At 70.9% G+C, this 17,232-nt stretch overlaps 2 protein-coding genes across 6 annotated transcripts in view; both read left to right on the top strand.

The window, feature by feature from the left end:
• The first annotated feature begins 7,188 nt into the window (after window positions 1-7,188).
• SP6 (Sp6 transcription factor) lies at window positions 7,189-14,332 on the top strand. 2 transcript variants are annotated; one of them, XM_042020252.1, is made up of 2 exons: window positions 7,189-7,561; window positions 10,285-14,332. In XM_042020252.1, exon 2 carries the CDS (start codon window positions 10,309-10,311, stop codon window positions 11,419-11,421), a length of 1,113 nt encoding a protein of 370 aa, XP_041876186.1. In that variant the 5' UTR covers window positions 7,189-7,561; window positions 10,285-10,308; the 3' UTR covers window positions 11,422-14,332. The 2 variants fall into 2 exon arrangements, with proteins under 2 accessions (XP_041876186.1, XP_041876185.1); XM_042020251.1 differs by lacking the exon at window positions 7,189-7,561 and adding an exon at window positions 8,421-8,496.
• Window positions 14,333-15,185: 853 nt separating this feature from the next.
• Window positions 15,186-17,232, top strand: part of SCRN2 (secernin 2) — a 4,057-nt gene continuing 2,010 nt past the window's right edge. Inside the window, exons 1-5 of one of the 4 annotated variants that reach the window (XM_042020250.1) lie at window positions 15,186-15,220; window positions 15,536-15,707; window positions 15,930-16,111; window positions 16,197-16,396; window positions 16,483-16,698. In XM_042020250.1, the coding sequence (XP_041876184.1) occupies window positions 15,537-15,707; window positions 15,930-16,111; window positions 16,197-16,396; window positions 16,483-16,698 (769 nt within the window). In that variant the 5' untranslated portion in view covers window positions 15,186-15,220; window position 15,536. Of the gene's footprint in view, window positions 15,221-15,268; window positions 15,708-15,929; window positions 16,112-16,196; window positions 16,397-16,482; window positions 16,699-17,232 lie in introns of those variants that run through there. The other 3 variants (XM_042020248.1, XM_042020247.1, XM_042020246.1) reach the window with 3 other exon arrangements.

Raw genomic sequence — 17,232 nt, 5'->3', positions numbered from 1 at the left:
GGCGGCTCCGACCCGCTCACGGCGCCATCTTCCTCCGCCGGGCACCGCCCTGCTGCGCCCGCCCCGCGAGGGGTTTTCGGCCAATCGCCGGCCGGCTTGCCAGGGTGCTGACCAATGGGCGGCGAGATGGTGGAACGGCGGCCAATCCGCGGCGGGATGGTGGGTTATGGGCAGCTGCTCCGAGCAATAGGGCTCGGGATGGAGGGACCGCTCGGCCAATGGGCGCGGAGCGCCGAGGTGACGGACGGCGACAGAGAGCCAATAGCAGGGTGGATTTTTGATTGACAACAGAATCAGCCAATGGACGCGAGCCCAGCCTGTGTCCATCGGCTGTTTGATTGACAGGCCTTTGGGGGGACGGACTTCCTCGTGGGCGGGACCCGCCCAAAACACGGATTTTTATTGGTCAGCCGACTTTGATTGACAGATTGATGAGGCAATGGAATGGACGAGGAGGACGAGCTGCGCTTGTGATTGGCCGAGGGGGGTCTGAGCAGTTGAAGCCGGATGACGTCAGCGGCGTCCCCCCGCGGGTGGGGAGTCCCGGGGATCCCCCTCTCCCCCCCCCCCATCAAAGGCTCCTCGGGGCACCCCGGGGTGGTCAGTGAGGAGCATTTGGGGGGGGTCCGGGTGTGATGTCACCCAACGGGGGCTCCCGAAGGACCCCAACACCCCCGGAGTGGGGGCACAGCGGGGTTCCCGTCCCTCTGCAGAGCTGGGGGTGCTCAGAGGGGCTGGGGGTCCCCACAGCCTCCTCACAGAGCTGGGGTGCTGGGGGAGCTCGGGGTGCTCGGAGGGTTTGGGGTCCCCGGTTCTCTTGTAGGGTTCGGGGTGCTCAGAGGGGTTCCCGGTCCCCTTTCAGAGGTTGGGGTGCTCGGGGGGGTTCTGGAGGGGTTTTGGGGGTGCTCACTCCCCTGGCAGTGCTCAGGGTGCCGGGGGGGATTAGGGGTGCCCAGTCCCCGTGCGGATTTTGGGGTGCTCGGGTTCACAAAGACCGGGGCGTTCCGGGGGTTCAGGGCTCTCGGCGGGATGTGGGGGTGCCCCTTCTACGAGGGGCTCGGGGTTCTCTGAGAGGATGGGGGGTCCCCATTCCCCTTGCCGAGGTTCGGGGGGGGGCTCAGGCTCCGTGGCGGGTTTTGGGGCGTTCCAGCCGCCAGAAGTGACGGCGATCCCCGACCCCTTTGCAGAGCTCGGGGGGTGCCCAAAGCGGATGGGGACCCCCAACCCCTCAGCAAGATCGGGGGGCTCGGGTGGAGGAGGTCCCAGGGGGGGGGGGGGGCCGCCGCCGCCGCCGCCGCCACCACCGGGGGTCCCGCCCCCACCCCGCGCCCCCCCGGCGGTGCCAGCCCGGGGGTGCCCAGCTGGCTCCAGCCCCCACGGGACCAGCAGCTCCCACTGGAGCCAAATAATTGCTCGGTGCTTTGTTGTGCCGTGTCTGTGGCCGCGGGGCCTCCATTTGTGGGAACCTGCTGTGGCGAGAGCCTCCCTTTAATTACCGCCCTCCCCGCGCTCCGGTTACTCATCACCACCTGGCACCGGCGCCCCGACCCCCGCCCCGACACCCCAAAAGCCACGCGGGGGTCCCGCCGGGGTGCCGGAGCCCTCCGGAGCCACCCCGGCACCCCCCGGCTCCCTCCCGCCGCTGGGGCGCTGCAGGTGGAAGGGGCGGGGGTGGGGTTGGGTGGCCCGGAGGGGTCCCCGGGGCTTGGGGACACTCGGGGACATCCCCAGGGACACCGCGGCTCCGGCCAAGCTCGTAAAAGCCGCGGGAAGCAGCGCGGACGCGGGCGTTGGGTCTCTGTGCCGGGGACACGGGGACAGCCACGTGTGGGACGTGGCCGCGGCTCGGTGGCACCTGGCCCGGACCCCGATTCTGTCCCTGCGCCCCGCGGCGGGACCCTGGAGCTGGCGGGGGACATCCCAAATGGCATCGTCACCTCCCAGGGGCGGCACCCCGCGCTGGGGACCCTGCGACATCAGCCCGGGCTGGCGGGGGACATCCCAAATGGCATCGCCACCCGGGCTGCGGACCCCCGGCGGCGACCCCGCAAGTGCGGCCCAGGCTGCCAGGGGACATCGCACGTGGCACTGCCACCCTCCAGGGAGGGGACACCGGCTGGGGACCCCGAGCGGGGCTGTCCCCGCGGGCTCCGCCGAGGCTGGCACGGAGGGAGGGGCCAGGGTGACCCCCGGAGCCCCCCGGGTGGGCAGCGGGAGGCTCCGCTCCGGCCGGTCCCGCCCCGGCTGAAGGGACAAGTCCCGGCCTGTCGCTCCCTGCCTCAGTTTCCCCGGGCGGGAGTGACGCCGGCGCGATCCGTGTCACCGTGCCTGGGAAAGGGACATCGCCACCGTCCTGGAGGTGACACTGCTGCGCAGGGAGGGGGGGACAGGGATGCGCTGGTTGGCACGGCGTGGCTGGGATGGGGACACGGGGACACGGGGACACACAGCACGCTCAGGCTGCACCGGGAGGTCCCGGAGGACCCAGAGGAGCCGGAGCGGTGACACGGAGCGAGGACACGCCATGCCTGCAGTCCCCCTGCCCGCTGTCCCCAAGCCCCCCGTGCCCACGCTCGGCCACGGGAACTGCGGCTTCTCCCCCGTCGCCGTCCCTCAGCGTCCCCAGCCCCGTGTCCCTGTCCCCAGTGCAGCCGGGTCCCATCCCCGGGGCACCCATGTCGCCTTCTCCCGGTGCCGCTGTCCCCAGCGCAGCTGCGTGTCCCTGTCCCCATGCCCGGTGCGTCCCCGCGTCCCCGTTCCCCGTCCGTGTGCCCCATCCCCGGTGCAGCCCCGTGTCCCTGTCCCCAGTGCCGCTGTGTCCGTGTCCCCCTGGTGCAGCCCGGTGTCCCATCCCTGCTCCAGCCCCGTGTCCCCGTCCCTGTCCCCAGTGCATCCGCCTGTCCCAATTCCCTCTGCACCCATGTCCCCATTCCCGCTGCAGCCCCGTGCCCCGTCTCTGGTGCAGTGTCCCTGTCCCCAAAGCACCCGCGTGTCCCAATTCCCATCCAGGTGTCCCATTCCCACCACATCCGTGTGTCCCATTCCCAGCGCAGCCGTGTCCCCACGTGCCCAGTTCAGCCCAGTGTCCGTGTCCCTGTCCCCGTCCCCACGTCCCCGTCCCCGCTGCCTCCACGTGCCCCGAGCCGGGCGGGCGCTGCCGGGCGCTCCCCACCCCGTGCCGGGCAGGTTTCCCCAGGCCGTGACTGACAGCCGGGCCGGTTGGGCGCAGATACGGCAGCGAGATTAGCACGGGACTAATTAAAACTCAAATTAAAAATCGCATTTAACCCTCCACCGAGCTGCCAGCTCCGTCGCCGCGTCGCAGAGGTCGAGTCCCGACAGTAATTCCTGCTCCCGCTGAGGAAACGCTGCCTCCGGGCACGCCGTGACCTGGCGCACGCTGCGGGCAGGGGAATCCCGTCGCGATAATCCCGATAGGTATCTCTGCCAGGCTGGCAGGTGGCCCTGTCCTCGGGGAGCAGGTGGGCAGCCCCTTGCCAGCTGTCCCCCAGGGCATGCTGGCTGGCACGGGGCTCGGTCGTTGTCCCCGTGCTGGCCCAGCTTGGGCACAGGCAGGGGGTCGTGTCCCACCATTTATTGTGACACCCCCGTGGGGCTGTGACCACCTCGCAGGGGCTGTGACCACCTCGTGGGGACCTTTACACCCCCCCTAGGACTGCGCCCACCCCGCAGGGCTGTGACCACGCAGTGCCACCACCATCCCTTCCTCACCTGGCATCGTCCCCACCGCGCCACCTCCAAGAGTCTCGGGGTCCCCCCCGGGCTCCCACCAGCACCCTCAGCAGGTTCAACGTCACCCCAGCGTCACCCCCTCGGGGCCGTCTGGGCGTGGGGCCCCCCAAAACCCCCGGGGAGCTCCGTCTGTCCCCGTCTGAGGCCCCGCGGGCACCCCCGAGGTGTCCCCCCGGGACGGGGCGACCCAGACGGCGCAGCCCTGCGGCACCCGCGGCAGAGCCCCCTCGGGGACCCCTCCGGGGCACCCCGACTGCGTGATCAGCACCCACCGGCGTGGGAGGGCGCACACGGATGTGCTCGGGGCCAGGGATGAGCTCAGACACGCGGTGTGACACCCGCTGCGCACACAGCGACGGGGACACGCTCCTGTCCCACTCCCCTCTCCGATTTCTTGTATGGCCCAGGAGGAAATCGCCGGCCTTTCCGGAGCCAGGAGCGTTTGAAGTGCTCGGCCACAGGGCTGGGAGGAGGCTTGGGATGTCCCTTTGTCCCCCAGCATCGTCCTGCGGCCTGAGGGGACATCGCTGTGCCTCTGTTCCTCCATCCGCGTGGTACTGAGGGGGCCGGGAGGTGACTGTCCTGCTCCATCCCTCTGTCCTGCTCCATCCCTCTGTCCTGCTCCATCCCTTCATCCCCCACCCCGATTTCCCCTGGGGCCAGCGCCGTCCCCAACCCCCAGTGCTGTAGGGCTGCGCCTCCCCAGCCCGGTCCTGCCCTTGTCCCCCTCCCTGTCACCCACCAGGGCACAGCGACGGCCGTGTCCCCTCCGGGCCAGGCTGTGCCCAGCTCTGGGGACACCTCTGGCCAGTGGGGGGGACACCCCGAGGTCCCGCTGCAGTTTTGGGGAGCACCGACCCCTCCTGTCCCCACCGCGAACCCACCAGTCCCTCCTCGGTCCCTCGCCGGAGCTCCCTGATCACTCGGAGGGATTGGAGGCATTTGCCTCTTGCCTTATAATTTATGCAAATGAGCTCTGTAATTAGCTGTAATTTCAAGGCACTGGCTCGGGGTTTCAGACACTCGGTGGCGAGAGGAGATCCCCCCTGGAATGCGCTGGGATTCCCTTCCCATGCGTGGTCCCAGCTCTGCTTGAGGGGGCTCCCCAGACACCCCAAATCCTGGTCCCCCCAGTCCTCCCAGTCCCCCCAGTCCTGTGCCACTGCCTCATCCCATTTCCAGACTCATCCCAGCAGGATCCCTGCCCAGGATCTGTGTTTTGGGATGGGTCTGGAGGGTCCCAGTGGGGTTTTGGGGGCCGGTGCTGGCGGGATGAGGCGGTCAGGGCCTTCCCAAATCCTCAACCTTGTCCCCACGGTGTTCCCCACATCCTCCCACCCCGCAGCCCCTTCCTGGAGTGGGGCCTCGCTGGGAATGGCGGGGATGGGAGCAGCTGGGACCCTCCTGCACTGGGAGAACTGGGAGAAGTCCCTGGAGCGAAGGGACGTGGGACAGGCCACGTGTGCAGGGTGCACGGGTGGCTGAGGGGCAGCTGGGGACCAGGAGACACGGTCCCTGCTCCCTGTGGTGGCACGGCGGGGATGGGGACTGGGATGGGGACTGGGATGGGGATGGCCGGAGCTGCGCACGCCCAGTTTGCCCCAAAGAGCTGTTGGTGACCACGATCCAGCCCCCAACAGGGGTCAGCCAGGGAGCCCGAGGCCACCAACAACACTCGGGGGTCCCCAAGGTGGAGCAGCCACAGGAACGGCCCTGGATCCTCCTGGGCAAGCAGAGCAGAGGAAACACAGTGAGACGCTGGGGTTGGGGGTCCCCCCAAATCCCCCATATGTGCCCTACAGAGCCCCGTGCGTGTGTTCAACCCATTTCTGCACAACCAACCCCCACCAGCCGCTCGTCCTGCCCCTTCCCACCCCGGCATCCCCACGGCAGGATATCCCCATCCCGGGGTCCCCATCCCGGGGTCCCCATCCCAGGATCCCCATCCCAGGGTCCATATTCCGGGGTCCACATCCCAGGATCCACATCCTGGGGTCCCCTTTCCAGGATCCCCATCCCAGGATCGCCATCCCAGGGTCCCCATCCCAGGGTCCCCATCTCAGGGTTCCCATTCCAGGGTCCACATTCCATGGTCCCCATCCCGGGGTCCCCATCCCAGGATCCCCATTCCAGGATCCCCATCCCGGGGTCCCCATCCCGGGATCCCCATCCTGGCATCCCCATCCCGGGGTCCCCGTTCCAGGGTCCCCACCCCAGGATCCCCATCCTGGCGTCCCCATTCCAGGATCCCCATCCCAGGGTCCTCATCCCAGGGTCCCCAGCCCGGGGTCCCCATCCCGAGATCCCCATTCCAGGGTCCCCATCCCGAGATCCCAATTCCAGGGTCCCCATCCTGGGGTCCCCATTCCAGGGTCCCTATCCCGAGACCCCCATCCCGAGGTCCCCATCCCAGGGTCCCCATCCCAGGGTCCCCACCCTCCACGCCCACCCCGGGACGCCCCTCCCGGAGCCCGGCCGAGCCGGGCCGTGGGGCCGCGCTCAGCCCACAAGGCAGCCGCGTTTCGGTGGCGGCGGCGGTGGAGCCATCCCTGCTGCGATGATGAAAACCAGGAGAGTTTTCCCCAAGGCGAAGGAGGAGCTCCCTGCACCCTCCGCCCGGCCGGGCGCTTGGCAGGCTCGCCGGGAGATGCGGGCTCCCACGCGGCAGCCGGGATCCTGGCGCTGCCAGCCCGGTCCCGGCTCTGCGGGGCCACCAGCGCCTTTTCCCGTGCGATGTGGGGACGGCTGGGCTCCCACCGTGCCCACCGGGGTCCCCACGGGGCTCTGGTGGCCACCGGCCGGGCGCAGGGGTTTGAAATGGGGACACGACGCGCCGGTGATTAAGTGGCTCCACTGGCCGTGGTGTTGTCACCCGGCAGCTCCCGGGGTTTGTCCCTGCCGGCAGCCTCGGGGGGGGACACGGGAGACAGGGGGGGTTGGACACCCCCGGCCAGGTGGGGACAGGCTCAGCCAGGACCTTCTGGGCTTTTTTGGGCTGCTCCAAATCCATCGGGGTCACGGTGGGTCCTGCCACCAGCGTCCCACTCCCTCCCGCCGCGGGTCCGGCTCTGGCCCCAAAATTGTCCCCTGTGTCCATCCCTGTCCCATTTATCCCACGGCCCAGGCCCGAGGCGCCACGGGGGGCACTGAGCCCCTCACGGGGACAGGTGACATCCCTCCGTGTGTCACCCCCGGGGCGGCGACACAAACCGGGGGTCCCCGCGGGGGTGGCAGGGGGACGGCGGCCACCCCCGCGTGTCACCCCTTGATGTGGGGACTAGCGGGGGGCCCGGGGGTCTCCGGGAGGGGGTGGCAGGAGGGGAGGGCAGCCACCTGCGTGTCACCAACAGCCGAGGGGGGACAGCTGCCCTGCCAGGGGACAGAAGGGGTGCCCGGGGGTCGCCGGGGGGGTGGCAGGAGGAGGCGGCCACGGACGCGGGAGGGAGGGAGGCGGTTGTTGCTTTCTTCTTTAATTACCCCCCTGCTTGCGGTGTCTGCTGCGAACTTCCCGTCCCCTCCCTCCGCTTTCATCCGCCGGATCCTGGGACCGGAGCCGGCTCCTGTCAAGCGGTGGGGCTGCGGCTCTGCCTCCAAGGGTTAAAATCACCGGGGCCGGGGGTGGAGCTGGGCGGGGGGGCGGAGGGAAGAGCCGGCCGCCGGGCTGGGACCCGGCCATTCCTGCTCGCCCGGCCCAGTGGGTGCCCCGTCCCTGGGGAGCCGCGCGGGTCCCTCGGGGTCCCCTCGGGAAGCAGCGCCCGCGCCACGCCGATGAGGACGGACCCGCCGGGACCTCGCTGCCGCTAGACCCGTACGTACCCCCGGTGATGCCGGACGCGGGGACCCCCGACGGGACCCCCGGGAGGGTCCCGGGGACGCGGCTGCCCTGACCGGCGGCTGCGACGCGGCCGCGGCGGTCCCACCGCCCGCTCCGGCCCCGGCAAGTCCCTGCTCGCCACCCCGCCGCATCCGCTGGCCACCGGGGCTCCCGGGACACCGCGCTGTGTCCCCCCCGCTCCAATTTCCAGCGCGACCCCCTCCCCGCGGGACCGGGACTCTTCCCGTGGGGCTGAGACCCCTCCCGCGGTGCCGAGCCCCCGCTCCGGTGCCGAGTCCCGCGAGGGGCTGCAAAGGCTGGACCCCCGCCCCCCCCCCCCCCCCCGCCGCCACCGGTGCGGCCCCGTTCCCCTCCCCAAAAATCCCCGGGGAGCTCCGCTGCGGCTCCGGGAAGCGCTGCCGTGGGCCGTGCGGCGGGGACGATCCCGAACCCACCGCACCCCCCGACCCCGCAGCGTCCCCCCGACATCGGGGCACCCCCCCGGGACTCACGGCATCCCCCCAAAACCGCGGCATCCCCCGAGCCCGCGGGCCCGGCTCCCACCGCCGCCCCCGTCCCCCCCCGTCGGGGCTGCCGGTGCTGGGGGCAGCGGCGCCCGCCCGGCCCCGCCGCGGGGCGAGGCACCGGCGGGGCTGGGAGACGGGGCCGGGCCGCCTCTGCCCAGCCCGGGCCGTGACTCACGGGACGCTTCACCCGCCGCTGCCTCAGTTTCCCTGCGGTGAAATGGCCAACGCGTCGCTGAGCCCCGCCAGGGAGGGAGGGAGGACGCTGGGGGCCCCTGGGGATTTTTGTCATCATTCCCGGATGGAAAAACGTCCTGGGAGGCTCCATGGCTGGCTGAGGCAGGCCCGTGGATGGGGGGTTCTCCCAGCGCTCCCCCCATCCCAGTCGTGGCCCTTTTTCCCCAGGTTTGGAGCTGGGATGGGGGGGATGGTGCCGCTGGTCACGGCGGGGCTGCACTGCGGGGGTCGCTGGGACCCCCGAGCCGAGGGGGATGGTTGGGAATGGGGTGAGCCAGGAGGGCCCTGATGGGGCCGTGCTGGATCTGATGGGGTGGGACCGACCCCCGGACCCCACGGAGGATCCCTTCCACTCCCTTTGGAGGTTAGGGGGGCTGTGGGATGTCCCTGCCAGGTCCCCTCAGTCCCCAGATCTGGGGGGACCCTGTGGGTGCCAGCTGCCGCCCCAAAGCCCCGTGACGGGCTGTCACCGCGGCGTTTTGTGGGTTTGACCCCAGTTTTGAGCTCATGGGGAGCAGGGGTCTAGGAGGGGTCAGGACCCCACTGAGCACCACCGCGAGTGGCAGCGAGGGACCCCCTCAGTGCCAGCCCTCTCCGACCCCACTCGTGTCCCCAGGAGGCAGGGACAGTCCCCACTGGGGAGCAGGACCCCAAAACCTGCTCAGCTGCCACCCCGGGGGGCTCATCCTGCCCCCACGAGTGTCGGTGGCACAGGTACAGGTGGGTCCTGTCGGGGAGATTTTGGGACCCCCCCTCAAAGCACCCACCCTGATCTTTGGGGTCCCCCTGCCTTCCTGGGTGACACCTGGCAGGGGAAAACGGTGTCCTCACTCAGTTTGGGGGGTCTTCAGCATCGTGGGGACCCTCTCCCTGCCCTGGAATCGCAGTGCTGGGATCCAGGGGCTCTGGGGCTCCGGCCCCTTTGTTCAGGGGATCTCCCACCCCAAATCTTTCAGCACCCCCCAAATGTGTCCCTAAAGGTCCGTCCCTGTCCCACGCGGGCTGGGGGTGCTGAGGAGCCGGGGGGAGCAGTGTGGGGGAGAAGGAGCTGGTGGCGAGAGGGGGCAATGGGGGGGTTTCCAGGGAGGGGGGGTCCCGGCCGCCCCTCGGCGCGGCGCCGGTGGGAAGGTGGGGGGCGGGAGCCGGTGGCGGCAGGTGGATTTCGACACCGGGGTGGGGCCCGTCCCCAGTGGGGTTTGCACAGCTCCCGCTGAGTCACGGCCGCCCTGCTGGGAGCCTGCGGGTGCCCGGGGGTCTGGGGGTGCCGCCGGTGCCCCCGGGGCCGCGGGGCCGCGGGCGAAGGCAGCCCCGAGCCGGGCTTCAAAGCGCTGCCAGGGGCTCGGCCCGCGGCTTCGCTGCCTCATCCTGCTGCCAAGCGGCCTGGAGGTGCAGCCCCCCCAAAAACGGGCCTGAGGGCTCCCAGCTGGGCCCTGGGCTTGGGGCGGGAGCAAAGGGGGGAGTGATGGTTTCCCAGCCCGGCTGGGATGCGGGAGAGCCAGGTTGGCCTCGTGGGTGCCGTGTTCCCCCGGGGGTGCCGTGTCCCCCCGTGGCTGGGGCATGGGCTTGGGGATGCCACCGCTGTCCCCTCGGGGACCCGGCCGCGCTGGGGGGACAGAGTCAGGGAGGTGACAAGGCAGATGTTGGAAGTTTCCTTGGATTTTGGAATTAGGCACCGACCCCTTTGGGCTGCAGGCGGGACCCACCGGCACCAGGGGCTGGCACGGGGTCCGTAGGGGACAGGGACGGGTCTAAGGGGCGTCCCCCCAAACTGGTGCCACCATCGTGGTGTCACAGCGGTGTCGCAGAGCAGCGCAACCCCCTCGGTGGGGGGCTCGGTGACCCCAAAACGCAGGCGGCGCGGTGCCGGTGCGCGCAGGGACGGGGGGTGCGGAGCTGTGCCCCCCCTTTTCTCACAGCTCTTCTCCCCCTCCCCGCCCGCCCCGCTTGGCCCCGCAGGTCTGTGCGCGCCGCCGCCCCGCAATGCTGACGGCGGTCTGCGGCTCCCTGGGATCCCAGCCCTCGGACGCGCCCCGCGCCTCCCCGACCCACCTGGACCTGCAGCCGCTCCAGCCCTTCCAGCCCCACGGCCCCGCCGCGCCGGGGGCCCCCGACTTCGCCTCGCCGCTGCCGCCGCCGGAGCTGCCGCTGCCGGGGCCCGACGACGCCGCCGCCGCCGCCTTCGCCGCCCCCGGCGCCTACGAGCCCCATGGCCCCCCGAGGTTAGAGCTGCCCCCCGACGGCCCCGCCGCCTCCGGAGCCTACGCCAAGCTGCTGCCGGCCGCCCCGGACATGGCGCATCCCTACGAGCCCTGGTTCCGACCCCCGCACCCCGGCGCCCCCGGCGAGGAGGGCGGAGGTGTCAACTGGTGGGACCTCCACGCCGGAGCCAGCTGGATGGAGCTGCCCCCCGGGCAAGGCGGGGGGCTGCAGGTGCCCGCGCACCCCGGGCTGCCCGCGGCCCTGGGCGGGTACGGCGGGGGCGAGCACCAGCTCTGCGCGCCCCCCGCCCACCTGCTGCCCCCGCCCGCGCAGCATCTCCTGGCGGCCGAGGGGGTGAAGGCGCTGGAGGGGCCCCCGGAGCCGCGGGGGCCGGAGGCGGAGGGCGGGGGGCGGCCGAAGGGGGCCCGGCGGGCCGTGCCCAGGGGCGGGGGGCAGGCGGCGTGCCGCTGCCCCAACTGCCAGGAGGCGGAGAGGGGGGGCCCGTGCCCCGAGGGGGTGAAGCGCAAGCACCTGCACAACTGCCACATTCCCGGCTGCGGGAAGGCGTACGCCAAGACCTCCCACCTGAAAGCCCACCTGCGCTGGCACAGCGGCGACCGGCCCTTCGTCTGCAACTGGCTCTTCTGCGGCAAGCGCTTCACCCGCTCCGACGAGCTGCAGCGGCACCTCCAGACCCACACGGGCGCCAAGAAATTCTCCTGCCCCGTCTGCGGCCGCGTCTTCATGCGCAGCGACCACCTGGGCAAGCACATGAAGACGCACGACGGCGGCAAGGACGGGGCCGAACCCGAGGGCAAAGGCGCCGGGGACCCGTCGGCCGCCAAGGGAGGCAAGAGGGAGTCGGAGGGGGGCACGGCCGCCCCCACAAACTGAGCCGCTGAGCCCCGGAGGGGACACGGATGGAGGTGGGGCGGGGGTGGCCGGAGGGGACCCTTCGGGGCCGGTCTCCGAAGGGATTTAGGGCGGGGGTGGGCGCAGGGCTGGCACCTTGTGCTGGGAGCGGTGGCGAGGCCGGGGACAAGGCTGGTGGCACGGCCCCGTCCCCCGCTGCGGCGTTGGGGAGCGCCGCAGCCGGAGCTGCCCCGCGGCGGTTTCACTTGTCCCTCTCCCGCCCCGGTTCTTCCCCCCCCCCCCCTCCCCGATCCTCCCCGATCCTCCCCCGGCTTCCCAAATCTTTTTTTTTTTTTTTTCGGGAGGCTGCTGGCAGGCGGCGGGGCTGTTTGGGAGGAACATCAATGGGAGCCGAAGGAGCAGGCGCTGCCCGGGCACGTCCAGCCCAAAGGGGAGGAAGGAGAAGGAGAAAGGGAGAGAGGAGGAGAAAGCCGGGAGCCTCCGCTCGGAGAGGGCGGCCGCAGCCCCCCGGCCCCCTCCCCACGGTCCCCTCCAAACTGTGGCACGCGGGGCTCGGCCCCCAGCCCGTGCCAGCCCCGTTCTCTCGTCACCCACGAGGTTTTGGCACAGTCCCCCACGGGCGGTACGCGGGGGGTCGGGGGCTGGCGACATCCCCCTGCCCCAGCTGGGGATCCTGAGCTGGCGGGGGTCCCCCACCCCTTGGAACCCCGCTTTGGCCGGGGGGGGCTTGAGGATGCGAAGCCCGGTTTTTTTTTTTTTGGCCTGAATCGTGGCTAAAACGGGGGAAAACGGAAGAAAGGAAAACAAAAAAAGAAGTCCTGCGTGAATGTGAGCCGTGGGGGGCTGCGGGGGCCGCGGCGGGCGAGCGGCGGGCGGCGGGCGGTTGCCCAAGCGCACACCTGCAGCTTTCCCACACCCACCGCCGCGGCCCCGGGCGGGAAGCACCGGGGCGGCCGCGGGCCCGGGAGAGCCGGGACGGCCGCATTCCTCCGGCCTGGCACGGCCGCGCTGCCCGCCCGCCGCCCCGAGACCCCCGCCCGCCCCCCCGGCACCGCCCCTCCCTGAGGGGCATCCCCCACCCCGGGCGAGCTGCCTGTGCCCCCTTGTCCCTTCTGGGGACCCCACTGGGGACCGCAGCCATCCCCCTGTCCCCTCAGGGACCCCCGCCGTCCCCTCCGTGCATGCTGCCTGTCCCCCTGTGGCCCCGTAGCCGTCCCTCCCCGGGATCCCGTCGTTCCAGGGAACTCTGCCTGGCCCCCCGTGCATGCTGCCCGTCCGCCCGGGGACCCCATTGCTGTCCCTTCCCAGGTCCCTGCACCTCCGGGGGACACCCCGCGGTCTCCCCCACCAGGGACCCCGTAGTTTTTTTCTCCCCTGGGGTCGCCCCCCTGTCCCCAGGGCACCCCGTATCTGGCCCGCACCCCTGGCTGGGGGTCCGTGAACCTCGGTTTTTAGATCTTTTGGGGTCTTACACCCCGATTTTGGCAGAACCCCTTGGACACAGAAGGAGACGCTAAAGCCGGGACCTGGGAGGGGGAGGGGGGTTTGGGGGGGCAGCGCTGGGGTCGGGTGGGGTGGGGTTCGCTGGCTGCTCAAGGCACCCCGGGGTCCCCCCGGCCCTGCCCCCCCACCCACCCCCAGTTCAACCCGTTGGGAATCCGGGGAGGGGGGGAAGATTGGGGGGGAGGGGGGGCGCTGATCCCCCGGTATGGCCCCATCCTGGGGGCTCTGGGGGGGCCGCGTCAGGGGCTGCCCGAGCTCGGAGCACCCCGAGGTCAGGGGGAAGGGGTAGACGTGAAGTCGAGTGGGGTCCGTGCCCAGAGGGCGCCCCGAGGCCTTCGGTTTTGAGTGTTTTATTATTATTATTATTAATTATTATTATTAATTATTATTATTTTATTAAGGTGAAGCCAGGCTTTGCCGCTCGGGCAGAGCGGATGTCCCAGGCCGAAGCTGTGGCCGTGGGCTGTGAGGATGGGGAGGGGGAGGACCCCTCAAAGGGTCCCATCCCTGTCCCCATCCCTGTCCCTGTCCCCATGGATGCGGGAGGGGCTGGCAGCAGCCCCCCTGCGCCGTGGGGCAGGGACGAGCCGTGGGGCTGGGACCCCCCAGCACGAGGTGAAGTCTCGCTGGGGGGGTCTGCGAGGACGTGTCCGCAGCCCCAGCACGGCCAGCGCTGTCCCTCGGCAGGACTCGGGTGACCTGGGCTGTCCGCAGCTCTCGAAGGACGTCCCCGACTCCGGCATTTGCCTTTTCCAGCACAAAACTCCCCCTCGGTGTCCCCCAAATGGGGGATTTCACCTCCCGATGGGACCTCAGGGGGGCTCAGGACCCTCCCCAAGGTCCCACAGTGTCGCACCAGCGGGATTTTAGCCCGGCTCCAGCAGCATCTGGGGGGCTCCGGCCTTTTGGGGACCCCCTGCTGCAGCCGCAGATTGTGGGGGGCCGCACCGGGGGCACCCCACGGGTGGGCTGGGGAGGGAACGGCCGCGCAGGGAGCCCCACGGCCACGCCGGGACTCGGGGTTCAGCCTCAGTGAGCTGCCCCAGAGCCGGGGGGCTGCGAGGGGGGGCCCCAGGTGCGCTCTGCCCCCGCACCCCCGGGGCCCTGCCTGCCGCGATGGGGCAATGAAGGCGGTAAAACCGGGTGGGGAGGGACGGCGGCCGGGAAACCAGTCCAGCCTGCTGCGGTGTGGGGATCCCGGCCCCGCGCCCCGAACCGCCGCGTCCCCCACCCACCCCCGGGCCGCCTCCCCGGGGCAGGGAGGGACCGGCCCGGCCGGGGCCCCGGGCTGGGGGCGGTTGCGGGGGGGATGGAGCGGGGTGGCCCGGGAGGTGTCCCCCGGCCGGCGAGGGGAGAGTTTGTGCTGTGAAGAGGCTGCGGGGCTGTGGGGTTTGGGTTTTGTACTGGAATAAACGCCGCGTGTTTTCCACGCTCCGGCTCTCCGGCTCCATCCCTGCTGAAGGACACCGGGGTCCGGCATCCCGACCCCAAAACATCCCTGCTAAGGGACGCAGGGGACCGACCCCAAATTATCCCTGTCAAGAGACTCAGGCACCCCGACCCCCAAACCATCCCTGCCAAGAGACTCAGGAGTCTGGAATCCCGACCCCAAATAATTCATTCCAAGAGTCTCAGGGGTCCGGCATCCCGACCCCAAATCATCTCCGCCAAGAGACTCAGGGGTCCGGCATCCCGACCCTAGATCATCCCCACCAATAGTCTCAGGGGTCCAGCCCCGCGCCCCCCACCCCGGCCTCGGCTCTCCAAGGCTTCTCAGGACGGGGATGGTGTGGGGGTGACACGGGCTGGGACCAGCCGAGGTCCCCACGAGGGTCACATCCTGCACCCCTCCCGCGGGCAGGGCGCTGCCCGGCAGGTCCGTCCGCATACCGCGGGCCGGGCGGGGTGCTGCCCACGCCGGTGCTGCCCACGGGGATGCGGGGATGCCCACGGGGGTACCACCCACGCCGGTGCTGCCCACGGAGGTGCGGGGGTGTCCACGGAGGGTGATACCCACGCGGGGGGCTCTGACCCACGGGACCCCCCCAGCTCACAGCCGGGTCCCCCGTCCCCTCCCCATGGGAGGAAAATTGGGACCCCCGTCCCTGGGCTCCTTTGGGAACGCCCCCCGACCCACGCGGGTGCCGGTGCCGGTGCCGGTGTCGGTCCCGGTCCCGGTCCCCTCCGCTGCCGCCGTGCGGCCTCCGGCCACCGGGCGCCGCCGTCGCGCGGCCAGGGCTGGACAGGGCGGGCCGGGGCTGGACAGGGCGGAGCGGGGCGGGCCCGGGCGGCGGCGGCGGTGCGGGAGCGGCGGCAGGTCCGTGGAGGGTCCCGCGGGGTCCCGGTTACCGGCGCTGTGCGGGAGGGGGTCCCGTCCGCGGTCGGTGCGGGGGTATCCCGGTTATCGGGGCTGCGCGGGGGGTTGGCTGCGGTCGGTGCGGAGCTGCGGGGTCCCGGGGCGGAGGTACCCCCCAACTCACCCCTCCATGGGGTCCCTGACGTGCTCCCAGTTCCAGGGACCACGTCATCCCACAGCCCCTCCATGCCCAGCCCCAGAGGGACCCTGGGGACACATCCAGGGCAGGGACAGGGGATTGACATCCCACTCGGTGCCCGCCCTGACCCAGTTTAGGATGGCGGGGCAGGCTCCTGTGCCCTCGTCCTGCGACTGCTTCGTGGCCCTGCCACCGCACACGGCGTCCCCCGCCGTCATCTTCGGCAAGAACGCCGACCGTCCCCGCCACGAGGTCCAGGAGATCGTCTATGTCCCCGCTGCCACCCACCGTCCCGGGGACAAAGTCCAGGTGAGACCTTGCTGGGGCCAAAGCGGCTGTAGGGGTCAGTGCATCAGGTGTCAGGCCACCCGTGCGTCCCCACCCTGGGCCAGGGTGGCTGCAGGGGGCCGTGCACTGAGTGTGCCGGGTGTCACCCGCCGTGTCCCCCCCCAGAGCACATCCGTGTGCCAGGGCGGCTGCAGGGCACAGAGAGAGCACTGAGCATTCCGTGTCCCCGCCGTGTCCCCGCAGTGCACGTACCTGGAGATCGAGCAGGCGGAGCGGACGCACGCGGTGGTGCTGAGCCGCCCCGCCTGGCTCTGGGGTGCCGAGATGGGCGCCAACGACTGCGGCGTCTGCGTGGGCAACGAGGGCGTGTGGACCCGCGAGCCCCTGGGCGAGGCCGAGGCGCTGCTGGGCATGGACCTGGTGAGGTGAGGATGGTGAGGGTGGTGAGGATGGCACCGTGTCCCCCCTGCCCCGGCCCTCGGCGCTGTCTGACGGGCGCTGCCGGCGCAGGCTGGGTTTGGAGCGGGGCGGCTCAGCCCGGGAGGCCTTGGAGGTGATCACGGCGCTGCTGGAGCGCTACGGCCAAGGCGGGAGCTGCAAGGAGGAGCCGGTGCCCTTCGTGTACCACAACACCTTCCTGCTGGCCGACCGCACCGAGGCCTGGGTCCTGGAGACGGCCGGGCGCTACTGGGCAGCCCAGCGGATCCGCGGTGAGCGGGAACGGGGCGGACCGGGAGCACGGGGAGCCGCGTGTCCCGCTGTGCCCCGAGTGACCCCTCCGCCCCGGCTGGCACAGAGGGCAGCCGCAACATCTCCAACCAGCTGAGCATCGGCAGCGACATCGCGGCGGAGCACCCGGGGCTGCGGGAGCGGGCGCGGAGCCGGGGCTGGTGGAGCGGGGACGGCGAGTTCGTCTTTGCCGAGGTTTTCTCCCTGGAGAAGCAGCCCCCGCGCATGGAGGCGGCCAAGGCGCGGTTCCAGGCCGGGAAGGAGCTGCTGCGGCAGCACGCAGGTGGGGACGGGGATGGGGACAGGGACAGGGATAGGGACAGGACAGGACAGGGATGGGGACAGGACAGGGATAGGGATAGGGATAGGGACAGGGATGGGGATAGGACAGGGACAGGGATGGGGACAGGACAGGGACAGGGATGGAGATGGGAACAGGACAGGGATGGGGACAGGGATAGGGACAGGACAGGGATAGGGACAGGGATGGGGACAGCACAGGGATGGAGATGGGAACAGGACAGGGATGGGGATAGGACAGGGACAGGGATGGGAATGGGAAGAGGACAGGGATAGAGACAGGACAGGGACAGGAATGGGGACAGGACAGGAACAGGGATGGGAATGGGGACAGGACAGGGATGGGGACAGTACAGGGATGGAGATGGAACAGGACAGGGATGGGGACAGTACAGGGACAGGGATGGGAATGGGAACAGGAATGGGAATGGGAACAGGACAGGACAGGGATAGGGACAGAGATGGGGACAGGACAGGGACAGGGATGGGAATGGGAAGAGGACAGGGACAGGAATGG

This window comes from Corvus kubaryi, unplaced genomic scaffold (assembly GCF_017639235.1).
Source record: "Corvus kubaryi isolate FWS band 111438036 unplaced genomic scaffold, C.kubaryi_AGA036_p1.0 36929, whole genome shotgun sequence".
NCBI lineage: Eukaryota > Metazoa > Chordata > Aves > Passeriformes > Corvidae > Corvus > Corvus kubaryi.
This window is presented reverse-complemented; position numbering and strand designations above follow the sequence as displayed.

Bases quoted from the DNA above. Each gene is read 5' to 3' on its own strand.
- SP6 (XM_042020251.1), top strand. From the start codon at position 8,443: ATGGGGGGTTCTCCCAGCGCTCCCCCCATCCCAGTCGTGGCCCTTTTT. The intron at 8,497-10,284 runs GTTTGGAGCTGG...TTGGCCCCGCAG, and splicing joins TCGTGGCCCTTTTTCCCCAG to GTCTGTGCGCGCCGCCGCCC.